Source organism: Scardinius erythrophthalmus (assembly GCF_964197995.2).
Source record: "Scardinius erythrophthalmus genome assembly, chromosome: 2".
NCBI classification, from domain to species: domain Eukaryota; kingdom Metazoa; phylum Chordata; class Actinopteri; order Cypriniformes; family Leuciscidae; genus Scardinius; species Scardinius erythrophthalmus.
Window position 1 is genome coordinate 1,976,450 of NC_138222.1, and position 14,436 is coordinate 1,990,885.

Genomic DNA, 14,436 nt, shown 5'->3' on the forward strand with positions numbered 1-14,436 from the left:
CATGGTTTTACCTGTCTCACTGTCAAAATATTTTCATTTAAGCCTATAATAATTCTTAACAATAGCTACGAGCTTGTATAATTCATGTATTTGTTCCAAGGAAAACTGTACACAGCTTTAAATTAGTTATTTATTATGGTCTTATAAATCCGCATACTGTTGGGTATCACATTTCCAAGTAAATACAAAATACTTTGTTTTAGGTTTACTTTAGCTTATTTATTGATACTGTTATTTTTCAATAAATAATAAATAATTTTTCAATAAATAAGCTAAACCCACCAGCCCACCTCTGGCCCTCGAATGAAGCTAATTGAATAGCCCTGCTTTAGAGGCACCAAACGGAGTTGGAAAAACAATGCTTTTCTTCCACTCTTCCAGTCTGCCGCTGGTTGTCCTGACCCAAAACTTCTTGAGCCAAACTTTGACATTTCAGACTTTACAAAGAAGAGCAAAGCTTTGAAAGTCCCACAGTGTTTAGTTCTCTGCACATTGAACCGGGATAGAAAATATTTAAAGTATGAAAAACAGACATTTGATCATGAAATTGGAGGTAAATCTATACATTACTTCTGGAAGTTAAAGACTACATCCCTGAGTTCATAACGGTACCAAGAATGTCCACATGGGAGCCAACAATTCTATAGGCCTCAGGTCTTTCTTTTGAATTTCCCTCTCCGTTTTCCTTTCTTCCAACTCTTCATCTGTTGTAAATCATATAAGAGAAGGTTATCATCCTCATCTTCATCATCATCTGTGTACCAGGGACCCCAGACCCCCCCATTATACTGAGGATTGGAGCGATAATCTTTGGGAGGGTAGCGGCATGGCACCGCTGTCTTGTTGTACCGTAGAAGCCTGAATAGCATCTTCTTCACCACATGTGGGTATCGTCGGGAAAGATCCACTCGTTCATATGGATCAGCTGTAATGTTGAAGAGCCATATAGACTTGCTTCGATCCCAGCTCACACGCTCATTGTGCCAACGATTGGCCAACAGAAGGGTGGAGAAAGTCTGTGGTGGGATCCAGTCACTATATCCTGGCACACCAGTAAGAAGCTTCCAGTCACCGACACGGAGAGCCGCCCGGATGGCTGTGTTCCAGATCCCATAGCCTGCTTTCCAGGAGCCATTCTTGGCTTTGGTGTAGATGGGGTCTATGTTGTGGAGAATATCCTGTCGAGGTGAAGGACGTCCCTCACTGATGGCTTCCCAGACATCATAGCCATCAAGACTCTGGTTCTCATCTAGCGTACCTTCACCAAGCATCACCAGTGTTGGGTACCAATCAGTAATATGAATGAGAGCCCTGCTTCTAGTGCCCTTTTTGACCAGTAAAGGACTATGTACGAACCCTACCGCCCGTATTCCTCCCTCCCAGTAAGTCCCTTTACTGCCTCTTAGTGGCCAATTGCTGCCTCCTGCCAATGGTTGGCCTCCATTATCTGAGGAGTACACCATAACCATGTTGTCATAATATCCATACTGCTTGAGAGCAAGAGTTAGATTGCGTACGGCCTCATCCAAGCAGCTGACCATTGCAGCATATTTACGACGATGTAAGTTTGGGATGGACTTGTAGCGTTCGAGGTAGCGAGCAGGAACCTGTAAGGGAGAGTGTACCGCCTGGTACGCCAAGTAGAGGAAGACTGGCCGATTAGGATTGTGAGATTCAAGGATTTTCACAGCCTTTTGAGTATACATAATGGTGGAGTAGATGCCATGGTCCTGCTCCCAGGCAGCTTCTTCCCCCTCGTGAAGATCGTACCCACACATTCCCGGGCTGTCACATTTGTAATGGCTGTAGTAGTCGCCGGTACCCAGCAAAGAGCCAAAGAAGGTGTCAAAGCCACGCTGCGTAGGCATACAACCTCGCTTATAAAACCCAAGGTGCCACTTTCCCACCATATGAGTAGAGTACCCAGCATTCTTCAGTTTCTGCGGAAGGGTGATGTTCTCCAAAGGGAGGCAATTCGGCTGAGTGGGTCGGATGATGGAATGCTGGAGGCCAGTGTGGATTTGATATCTAGGACATAAAAATGCACTAAATTAGTAACAAACATGACAAGCACTGAATAAAACAGACATTTGATACACTGGTTTACTCGAATACATCCGGCGCCAGGCGCAACGCAAGTGTTTTTTGCTAGTTTCAGCCTGACGCAATTATCATTTTCACGTTGTTTAAATAGCAAAGGCATTTGCGCCCATTTGTGCGCCCATGGGCGAGCTGGTCTGAAAACGAGGTGTGCTCAGGCGCATTGTTGGCGCGTTGCAACTGAAATAGACTGCTAAATCTAAATCAAACAAATATTTTTTTTGTTATTTAAAGAGCGCGTTAATAATATGAGCCTATAGGCGGGTCCACGACACGCTTACACTTTGCTTATTACACACACACAGGGACACGAACAGCCAAATATTAAAAATAAAAGGATTACAGAGTAAAATATTAATATTGTGTACATAAATGGTGGAATCCGGCTTGTCCTGTAGATGGTCTGCTTGCGTTTTAACCTCGCGCATGAGCAGATCCGTTTGCTCTCTGGAGACGCGTTCAGTCTTTCCACTTGCAAATTCTGCCATGTAAATAGTGAATCCGCCATGGCGCTGCAAGCTTTTAAAGGGAATGGGAGATGAGACTTTGATTGGCATGTTACGCCCAAAACACCCATTACTCGTTAAGAGAATAGAGACGACCCTTTTAGACCACATTTCCCGTCGTTAAACTAGTAAAAGTGGATTCGGACACGCACTAAGTGCACTTGCGGCGTGCGCTTTAGACCATTCGCTTAGATCGTTAAAAAAGTGCCCTACGTTTTGGGCTCGGTAAGGGAAATGATTTCATTCTGATTGAAACAAAAGATGTCCATGTAAACTCAGTGTGCTTGTGATGTTGTAATCCTGTAATATAGGGCGGCAGTGGCTCAGTGGTTCATGTAGATTGTCTACAAACCGAAAGGTTGGTGGTTCAATCCCCGGTTCCACCTGACCAAGTGTCGAGGTGTCCATGAGCAAGACACCTAACCCCAGCTGCTCCCGACGAGCTGGATGGCGCCTTGTATGGCTGACACTGCCGTCGGTGTGTGAATGAGTGAGTGAATGGGTGAATGTGAGGGTATATGTACAGCGCTTTGGTGGCCATAGGTCTGTGAAAGCGCTATATAAATGCAGTCCATTTACCATTTTACCATTTAATATGTAATGTTATATGGCAGATCAAGTAAATGGGATCGGGACATGGCATTAGGCCAAATTCAAACCTGCGTCCCCTGGAGACATCAGGACTTATGCACCACCACAGTTCCAACCACAGCTTCATTCTGGAACTCCCTTCAAATATATCTTTAAAGCATTAGTTCACCCAAAAGTGACGATTCTCTCATCATTTACTCATTCTCATGAGTAATGCTAAAACACTTCTTAACACAACCCAAATGTCCCACAAGACATGTTTTTTGGTCACCAAACCACTAGGAAACACGAATCCCCAACCAGCCTGTGCTGGAAGACTTGCTGACCCATGTTCTTCTGTTCGCTCTAACATCCCTCCCACATCTGCTTTCAATAAGTGGAACATACTCCTCTCTACAGCTAATCAAACTCAGACCACAGAGCATTAAAACACACTCCCTCGTTCCCACTAGACCAGCCATTCATTACACCCTTTCTCTTTTCAGTAACCCAGAAACTAACCATCTCAAGGCCCTTTCGTCTGACAGCAGACGAGATTTGAGACCCTTCAAATTCATCTTTAAATCATTAGTTGATCCAAAAGTGATGATTCTCTCATCATTTACTCATTCATGAGTCAGTGAGTTCAACTCGAGAACGTTTAGTTAACTGGATCAACTTGCTGACAGGATCTGACTCAAAGAACAATTTGTTGATAAATAGGACATTGGTACTTTCTCTCATGAATTCTCATAAACACCCCAATGAGAGCTAGGGCAGATGTTACTCATGCTGGGTTCAGACTACACAATTTTGACACAATCAGTTTGACGTAGGGTGTAGTGGTGATTCGTAAACGATAATGGGCGTCGGGACGCAAGAATCAATCGTTTATCAAGGCAAGTCACCTTTATTTATATAGAGCTTTTTATCATACAGAGTGTTTCAAAGCAGCTTTACCGAGATAAGAGGAAAATAATGCAACCAAGTTTGTAGTCAGATCTAGAAGAAAATAGCGTCACAGTCTAGCTTAAGTAAGTTCAGTGATGGTTCATTTTTGTTGTAAAAAAGTTAAAAATTTAAGAAAACAGTGATGTCATCGTCCAGCTCAGTTCAGTTCTCATATTATGGTGTCAATGCACTCTCTTTGGAGGATTGACATCCCATACTGTCCTGTTCTTGCGCTCCAGGAACATTTCCACTGTAGCCATAGTTTGTTTACGCTCAGGTCAATCGCTAGCTCAGCCTTCTCGACCACATCACGCGCGCCGTTAAAGACGGTGACTGATGACTGGTCCACGACATGACAAGAATTTAGGAATCAAAATCGCATAATCAGGCTCTTGTAACAGACAAAAATATTGTGTAGTCTGAACTCGGCATTACACTTTACTTCTGCTGTTACTTTAAGTCTATGAAGGTAAAACAGTAGCAAAACTCGAGAGCTTGCTAATTTGAATGTGAGAACTTGTAAAATTAATATTTGTATTTGTAAGTTGAAATTTATACTTGCAGCTCTGATGTGAAAAGCTGCATCTATCGATTTGCACACACAGACAATACTCAGAACACCTGTGTTTTGAATTCGAAGTTGCAGATTAATAGTTACAAATGTGTAAAGTGTCATTTACATAAACAAAATGACAGGCACAATTGTGTACTACACATTTATCTTTGTGCTTTAGTTCAGTTTCGTTGTACAACCACAAGTCGGCACTCACAACCTCTCATATCTGGCAGTACAACTTCAAATCCTAGCGCTTTGACTTTTGCTACTCTTTTTGCGATATGCCTGTAGCAAAACTCACTCGTGCACTTGTAAATGCAGACTTAAGAGAGCAGAGTCGGGGGCGGGGCTGGGGTCGGAATGAAGTCATTTTATTGGTCGATGTCTCACCAATGAACAACGCCAGCCACAATGAAAACATTTATGCTTATGTATCAGCTATTTTTTAAAACGCTTGGAAAATATTTTTATGAAATATCATTAGTTTTACTGGAATAGTTTTACAGAATATGAAGGCAACGCGTTTAATTGAGACAGTGGTATTAAAAGACCAAACTCAGGAAACACCATAAACCATACAGAAAAAAAATGAGCACAGAATATGAACGCAACGCGTTTAATTGTACGTTTTCCTCGAACCCAAGAAAACACTTAATGAGGCTTAATGGACCAACAGTTATAAAATAAAAATTAAAAACAATAAAAAAACACATAATTTGTTACTTTATTAATAAAACACAGGCAGCGAGTTTATTTGCACTGAACACACATTTGTTTATATATATGCCAATTCCATTGCAATACGAAAATGCACCTAAATTATCTGATAAGAATGTAAAATGTATACCTTGAAATGCAATGTAAGTCGGTTTGGAAAAATGTAAATGTTTTAAATATTCACCCTAGCCTAACTGTTGGACACACAAAAACAAACAAAACATAAATAAATTATATATATACGTACGTGTGCGTGTGTGTGTGTGTGTGTGTGTGTGTGTGTGTGTGTCTTTTAGCCTACAGTCTATGGTATATATATACCAGATATGGCAAATATATATGGCATACGTCATATGTTTTACGTCATATTCTGTGCTCATCTGCTTTTCTGTAGTAGCATTAGCATTGTGTCTGATGATACGGTGGATTCAATAGTAGAGGAGTGAATAAATTCTAACCATTTCATTCTAAACCAGCATACAGTTAAACAATGGAATAAAACTCGAGCTTTTCAGCAACCGAACTCACACTCAAACCCATAATGCTCTGTGATGAGTCAACGCTCGCTTTGGACAGGTGGTGTTTATAGCAGAGGGGGCGGAGCTTTAGATTCTAGAGGGCATTTGATTGGACAGAAGATGTGATGAGAAGCGGTGATGTCAGAAAAATCCCTGATCCATTTTAGCAGAAGTGAGAGAGTGTAAGTTTTGAATGCTTATATCTCCTAAATGCAATTTTTGTAATTGTTTTGGAACACACCAGCTTATTCATAACCTTAAGGCTAACATATTCATACTAAAAGCTAAAAAACTTACATTTTTATTTCAGGGGGCCTTTAAAGCTATTGAATGGATTTAGAAGGCTTGTACAAATTAATATAGTGCACAAGGAATATCGTACTTTATTATGCTTATTTGTAATTTTGACCATTTTTGCCATTCAGACCCTTTTTGTTCCCCTTAACAGTTTGGCGTCTTCATTATGGCAGTGTTTGCCAATGCTGGTTCTGGAGCGCCACAAAACTGCACAGTTTGAATACCTTCCTTATCTAAACCACCTGTTTTTCTCAATAACTCATCCACTTTTTAGTAGAGTGCTCATGAACTGAATTTGGTGTGTCAAATAAGGTACAAAGATAAGGAACCAAAGGGAACCACAGTCCTATTCATGGTAATGTGGCAACCAACTTTTAATTAGTGATTATCTGATTTGCTTTTCTTGGCAGGTTTTTCAGCTGGACAGACGCTGAAGATTACGAGAAGTTCATTACTTTTATCAGATGGTAGTGAATACCTTAAAAGGGTAAAAGCTGAAAAGAAGAACTGAACGTACTGCTTATATGGGCAGATGTGATGTTTTTGGACTTCTGATCCAAAGGCATCATCCATCAGAGAAGCAGAAAGAGTTTCAACTAAAACATTACCAATGCTTGTCTTTTTCCACTTAAGCTTTAAGAGATGGCTAAGCATTTGCCAAGATAAGCCTCTTTTTCTGTAATGTAATCTTTTTGATGAAGCCCTTTTTTTGTTGAAGAGCTCTTTAAAGATTAAGCCATTCACAGGCTGAAAAGAATGGCAATTTAATACAATTTAACTAATAAAAGCAGCTGAAACATTTCCATGTGCAGTGTTTATTTAAAATAATATTGTCAGCAAATATTAAAGGGGTTATATCATAAGAAATGACATAACAGCTGTCCACATTTACTCGTAAGTGATGCCCGATGTCCCGTCATAGGCTGGTAATAAGCAGAGCAGATTTCATTTTTAAGTACCATTAACAAGTTCCATTTAAATTTTTAACCTTTTTTAACCATTTCAGCATGGATTGTTTTATGAATCTGTCACAATAATAACTTCTAAGGGGCAGAATATGGTTTAAATTTAAATTATTCACATACAACGCCATAGCAACCACACAAACACTCTAGCAATTGCCTAGCAACTGGTTAGCAACACCACTGCAAGACCCAAAACACCCAAGCAAACGCCTAACAACTCCATAGCAACCACTCAGAACATCCAAGAAACCGCCTAGCAACGCCCAAGCAACACCACAGCAACTACCCAGAACACCCTAGCAATAGCCTATAAATGTTCAAGCAACCGCCAAGTAATGCCCTAGCAAACATCTAGGGTGTTCTGGTTGGTTGCTAGGATGTTGCTAGGTGGTTACAAGGGTGTTATGGGTGGTTTCTAGGGTGTTGCTAGGCGGTTTCTAGGATGTTCTGAGAGGTTGCTATGGTGTTGTTATGTGTTTGCTAGGGTGTTTTGGGTGGTTGCAAAGGTGTTGCTAACCAGTTGCACATAGAACACTGTAGCAACTGCCTATCAACATTCTAGCAACCACCCAGGATACCCTAGCAACCACATATTAACACCCTAACAACAACCCATAATATCTTAACAACCACCTAGCAGCCACCCAGAATGCCTTAGCAACGATGTAGCAGCTCCATGGCAACCAGCCATGCCAACCTAGCAAATCCGAGCCAATCGAGTGCCAGGTTTCGCCGCAGAAAATGACCAAATCTAGTTTGATGTAGTATTTTACTTTACACAATATGTGTGTAAACATGGCCAAAAAAATTGTCCCCATTAAATTCAATGTCTCTTTTCATTGTCTCTAATTTGCAAATGAATGTGTTTTTTGGGCAACATGTAATGAGAGTAATAACTTGCCAACATTTTCATAATATCTCATATTTCAAAGAAATATTCATAATTTCTTCCCTAGTATTCACTTATTATGTTTCCCTAAAACGCCTGATCGGCCTGCAGTAAGTCCTGTGTGAAACTGATGCATCTCGTATTCTGCTCTGAAACCCCACTACAGTTCTGAGATGTTCATTTACAACAATCAATTTGAAAAGTAGTTACAAAACATTCCCAGAGGAGTGTCATTGAGTCGACGTCAGTCATCTTTAAAGACCAAGCCGAGGGCGTTGTGCTCCTTATAGAATAAAACGGACTGATATCCTTTGATGTGTGTGAAGCTAATCTCTGTTCCTGAGTGTTCTCAGTCTTCTTAAACCACACAACACGGTCACACACCGTGAAGCGATCTGACACACAGTATATTACCCCAGTAAATCCCCATCTCAGACAGCCAGAAAGCCATTCATTGTAAATGACTAAGGGAGGAGTTGATTCATTCACTGCTTCCAAAGCAAATTGGCAAAAGAGATTCCTAGCAACCTTCCTGTTTCCCGAGGCGTGGACCAGATGTTTCGCTGTGGGAACACTGGAGTCAGGCATTCAACACATGCACACTAAAACACCAACTTGTCTGCATCATTGAATCATTATTTTCCTTTTATCACTGTAAAGCTGCTATGAAACTATCTGTAGTGTATAAAGCGCTACAGAAATAAAGGTGACGATCATGCATATAGAAAATGACTTTCAACATGAACCTACCGCCACATAATAGAAAATAAAAAAGGTAATTGCGACTTTTTATCTCACACTTCTGAGTTTTTTTCTCACAATTGCAAGTTTACATCTTGCATTTCTCAGAATAGCGTGATATAAATTCGTACTTGCGAGTTATAAAGTCAGAATTGCATGATATAAACTCGCAATTCTGAGGAAAAAAGTATTTTTAACTTAGAATTGGATCTCGCAATTCTTACTTAATATCATCACGCAATTCTGACCTTATAACATTTCTGATTTTAATTCACGCAGTTCTGACTTTATATCACGCAATTGCGACTTTATATCACACTATTCTGACTTTATAGCCTAACCCGCAATTCTGACTTTATCACGCAATTCTGACTTTATATTACGCAATTGCGACTTTATTTTACGCAACTCTGACTTAATATTATGCAATTGCGACTTTATATCACGCAACTCTGACTTTATATCACGCAACTCTGACTTTATTACACGCAATTCTGACCTTATAACATTTCTGACTTTATATCACGCAATTGCGACTTTATATCAGGCAATTCAGACTTTATAGCCAACACGCAATTCTGACTTTATAAAGCAATTCTGACTTTATCACGCAACTCTGACTTTATATTATGCAATTGCGACTTTATATCATGCAATTCTGACATTATATCACGCAACTCTGACTTTATATCACGCAATTCTGACTGTATATCACGCAATTCTGACTTTATATCACGCAATTCTTACTTTTTATCACGCAACTCTGACTTTATATCACGCAATTCTGACTTTATATCACACAACTCTGACTTTATATCACACAACTCTGACTTTATATCACACAACTCTGACTTTATATCACGCAATTCTGACTTTATATCACGCAATTCTGACTTTATATCACACAACTCTGACTTTATATCACACAACTTTGACTTTATAACACGCAATTCTGACTTTATAGCACGCAATTCTGACTTTAACACGCAATTCTGACTTAATAACATAATTCTGACAATAGATCACCCAACTCTGACTTTATATCAAGCACTTATGACTTTAGATCACAAAACTCTGACTTTATATTACGCAATTGCGACTTTATATCACGCAACTCTGACTTTATATCACACAACTCTGACTTTATATCACGCAACTCTGACTTTATATCACACAACTCTGACTATATTACCGTACGCAATTGCGACTTTATATCACGAAACTTTGACTTTATATCACACAACTCTGACTATATTACGCAATTGCGACTTTATATCACGCAACTTTGACTTTATATCACGCAGTTCTGACTTTATATCACACAACTCTGACTTTATATTACGCAATTGCAACTTTATATCACACAACTCTGACTTTATATCATGTAATTCTGACTTTATAACACGCAATTCTGACTTTATAACACGCAATTCTGACTTTATAACACGCAATTCTGACTTTATAACACAACTCTGACTTTATATCATGTAATTCTGACTTTATAACACGCAATTCTCACTTTATAACACGCAATTCTGACTTAATAACACAACTCTGACTTTATATCACGCAATTCTGACTTGATATCACACAACTCTGACTTTATATCACGCAGCTCAGATTTTACATAACGCAATTCTGACTTTATTACATGAAATTGTGACTTTATAATTCTGACTTCATATTTATATTAATTCCTTTTTTGTTGTTGCTGTTGTTTAGGCGGAGGCTTGGGATTCCTGCCTCTCCCTGCACAGTAGGCTATATGGATTGTATTTTCTTGTTTTTCTTGTATTTCATATCGTGCAAATAAACTAAACGAACCCCCTATGTTTGACAGATAGAGTGTGATGTGTTGATGTCTCCCACCTGCCGGTCATCAGCTGGCTCCTGGACGGGCTACACAGAGGCTGAACATAATAATTCTCCAGTTTCACTCCGGCTGAAGCGAGTCTGTCCAGTGTTGGAGTCTTTATCTCGGACCCGTGATATCCCACGTCTCGAAACCCTTGGTCATCAACCATGATGAAGATGATGTGAGGCTGAGAGGAAGGTTTCTCCACGGTATTCACGCGATTCGCATGAAAACTGCTCTTCCATGTTCCGTATGTTGAGTTAATAAATCCGCTAAAAGTAGTCAAAAGCGTCAGAAGAATCGCACTTCTTCCCATTCGTCCGTGCATTGCACTTAAAACCATTATTTCCTATTTGTAAACTAGTTAAAATTAATATCAGAACAGATGATACCACTACTTTAATCTTTTCACAGCGCAAAATAACACCGCTGCATGTCATGATATCAGGAATAACAGGCGCGCTTGGAAATTAGGTTCGCGATTTGAACGACCAAGATTTTCACGATTTTCAAAAACCTGAATATGTAAACGGGTCCTATAGCATAATTGCGAAGCAGCAAGACATTGCCGACCCGTCTGTCCTCAAAGACAGACCTGAACTGTCTCATCTTTCGCTTAAGTTACTCTTCAGTGACATACAGTGAGGTCCGATTCGCGAACGAATCATTCGTTTGAATCGATTCATGATTCTGTTGAACCGATTCGCAAATCACAGGCTCGCTAGGCATAGTTGAGACTGTAAATCAAGATAGACTGTATTTAGAATTTGGGAAGGAACACATCAGTTGACCACTAATGTGAATTTTAGTGTAATTTTTTGTCTATATCACCAATACAATTAAACACTTAGATTTAGCCTATAGATGTGAAGCAATCTAAAAATGTTCAGATATTAGTATGTTAATAAAATATGTTGTTGTTTTGACAAAAAAAAAAAGAACACGTTAAATAGCACGTGTAAACGTTTAGTAACACTTTTAAGTGCCGAGGACTTGCAACCGAATCAGTGAATCGCTCATTTAAACGAACTGATTCACTATAACGAATCGGACAACATGCAGGCGCAAGAGATCTGGGAATGTGGTTTAGTAACCCTTTGTATGTAATACATTTCTTTTTACAGTTATAGATTGCCTTAATACTTATTCCCCCCAGAACATGAAGTAATAAGCAGGTTCCTCAGGGTCTTAGTTTTAGATACTCTATAATGGTCCACTTGGAAACATTTATAATACTTGGCTAATATTCCCCTTGATATTAAGTTTTATGCAGGGTATTTCCTGCATTTCATGATTCCAGCTGCGCTCATGTATTGCATTACTTCTGCGGTAATGTTTTATTTCCAAAATAAATAAATCTTATCCTTTTGTCAAGTGCAGTTAGATGGCATAATGTATAAGTTTCCACATGCTTAAAAGAACAATGAGAAGAATTCTCCCACTGCATTACTCATGAAAGCTAATGCATCCTCAGGAAGGAATCTGACTCACTTTGGCTTGCACTGAAAGAAAAGGATGAATATCAATGGGCTTATTGTACTAAACCACATGTCCATGCAGTAAAATAAGATCCTTCATGCAGCAAACTTTCATTCTCTGGGTTAGATACAGGGTCTAAACACTTCAGCATGTGTTATTTTTGACAAAAAAACACACACACAAAAAAAAAAAACAGATAAGTCATTTCTGTTCTCTATTCTGGCTCTGGATCAAAGTCCCTTAAAAGCGAGTCATTTCAACAGCTCGTATCTCTTCCAGTGGGGAAACATCAGTGTCTCCAAAGCACCAAGCATACAATTAACACCAATGAAATCTGACTAGAACTACTTAAATTTGCCTGTTTATATCGCAAGCGGAGCTTCTAACGGCGTCTGCAGTGACGCGTGACTTTACTAGTCAGTGATTGGCTCTTTTATCTAGAAGGCGGGGCTTATTCCGCCATATTGCGCTTTGCACTTTCTCCAGTTGACCTTAGAACCCAAGCAATCCGATTGGTTCAAAACTCGTTTTATAATCATTTTAATGCCTGATTACAAATCAGACAAAATCACTTTATAAGCCGTTTAACGACCATTAATGTTTTATAACTTCTATGTTACATAATCGAAACAATTGATTGCGAAATTAATAATTTATCATCAATAACTATATTACCTGATGGCCGTTATCCCACTTAAGACTCTTCTCTTCATCCCGCCGGGATCCTCAAAAGCAGGGTTTGCTGATCTCAAACGCGTATCTAACACTCGCACACACTCTTTGACAGTGTCTTCAACATGTCTGGACACAGCGGACCCTAAAAATGAGCTTTTTGACGTCTGGCACGCGGTTCATTGATGGAATCTTTATTGTAGTGTTTAGATGAACATATAGACGTGTGCCAGACATAAAGTTCCAGAGATTATGTCTGAAAATATTCAGTTTGCTTCATCCAGAGGCAGAATCAATTATTATAATGGGTTATTTTTATTATGTTGCACAAAGTAAGACTATAAGTTCCCCTCACTTGATATAATAATCAAACGCCAATCAGGGAAACAATATTATTGTTTAGCTCTATTCCTGTGTTCAACCAAATATTAGATTAAGAAATATGACACATTTCCATGGTGGTAGTATTGTTTTTTGTGGCGATTTGGGCCATTTTATCCAATCTGTGCTTTTCATTCGGTCAAATCCCAGTCGCTGGCCTGAAGGCTATCCGAGATATCCGAGTGAATCGTTGGAGATGACACTGAATTCCAGTTGTTGGCAAAACTTCAGTGTGATTTTATTATCAGATGATCACTTTTCCTTCAGACTGAACGGATAGCATTGCAGCAAGTCAGAGCAGGGAAGAGACGGCAGAAGAGAGAGATCTTATCGTTAACAAAGGAAAGGTGTGTGTATCAGACAAAGCATTTTTGCTTTGAAATTCCATGAAGCATTCTTTCCTTTATCTTAATAATAAAGCAAAACCAAACCAGTAAAAAAAGAGACACTTTTCACAGTATATTAGTCCAAAGCACTTTCACAGAGAAATATCCTAATATCCTCATATGGCAAAGCAAAACTTTCTAAGACACTCGATATGGAGCTCATCTTCTGAAATATGTAAACAAATGTCCATACGCCCAAATACAATCCAGGCACAGAATATTTATAATAACAGTCAGTTAACAGAAAACGACATTCATTATTATAATATGGTGTAAAAAGTTTCAGCCAGTGACAATATTTTAAGACACAAAACATTTTTTCATGTGATTTTATGCCACACGCCGAATCCTCTCGGTACGGTGACAGTCGTATTTGCATGTGTGCATTTTATTAGATTTGTTTGCATTAAAGTTGTGTCTGTGTCAATTTATTGCATTAACATAGTGTGTTTGTGCATTTCTTACAGTCACTGGAACACTGCAGGCTCCAGGAGTTCAGAGGAGTGTGTGTGCGTATATCCCTTCACACACTCCTTCATCCGACAGCTGCTTTGCAACATGCAGGGTTGCCAGGTATGCACAACAAAACGATCCCAATCCCAACAATCCCAAATCTCTGCTGTTTTTTTTTGTTTTTTTGGGTACATTTCTTTTTTATTTGATTTGATTTTAATCCACTAGATGGCACAAAAACTCACACAGCACTTTTCTAAACATCCATGGTTGACTACGCAACAATGCAATTCATCTTTATACATATTATTTATATATTTATACAGCCAGATGTTTGTTGCAACAAGCCGATTCTGCTCCAAAAAGCCTATATTTAGAAATGCTCAGGTTTGTTTTAAGT

General features: G+C 39.2%; 1 protein-coding gene across 1 annotated transcript; it reads right to left on the minus strand.

Annotated features, from left to right (window-relative positions):
- Window positions 1-119: 119 nt before the first annotated feature.
- On the minus strand, window positions 120-11,272 carry arsj (arylsulfatase family, member J). The gene is made up of 2 exons (XM_081359037.1): window positions 10,680-11,272; window positions 120-2,028 (listed from the first exon to the last, which is right to left on the minus strand). Exons 1-2 carry the CDS (start codon window positions 11,006-11,008, stop codon window positions 651-653), a joined length of 1,707 nt encoding a protein of 568 aa, XP_081215163.1. The 5' UTR covers window positions 11,009-11,272; the 3' UTR covers window positions 120-650.
- Window positions 11,273-14,436: the final 3,164 nt, after the last annotated feature.

Excerpts from the sequence above, each read along its gene's own strand:
- arsj (XM_081359037.1), bottom strand. The coding sequence starts at position 11,008 with ATGGTTTTAAGTGCAATGCACGGACGAATGGGAAGAAGTGCGATTCTT. Across the intron at positions 2,029-10,679 it reads AGCCAGCTGATGACCGGCAG|ATATCAAATCCACACTGGCC; the intron begins GTGGGAGACATC and ends TTTATGTCCTAG.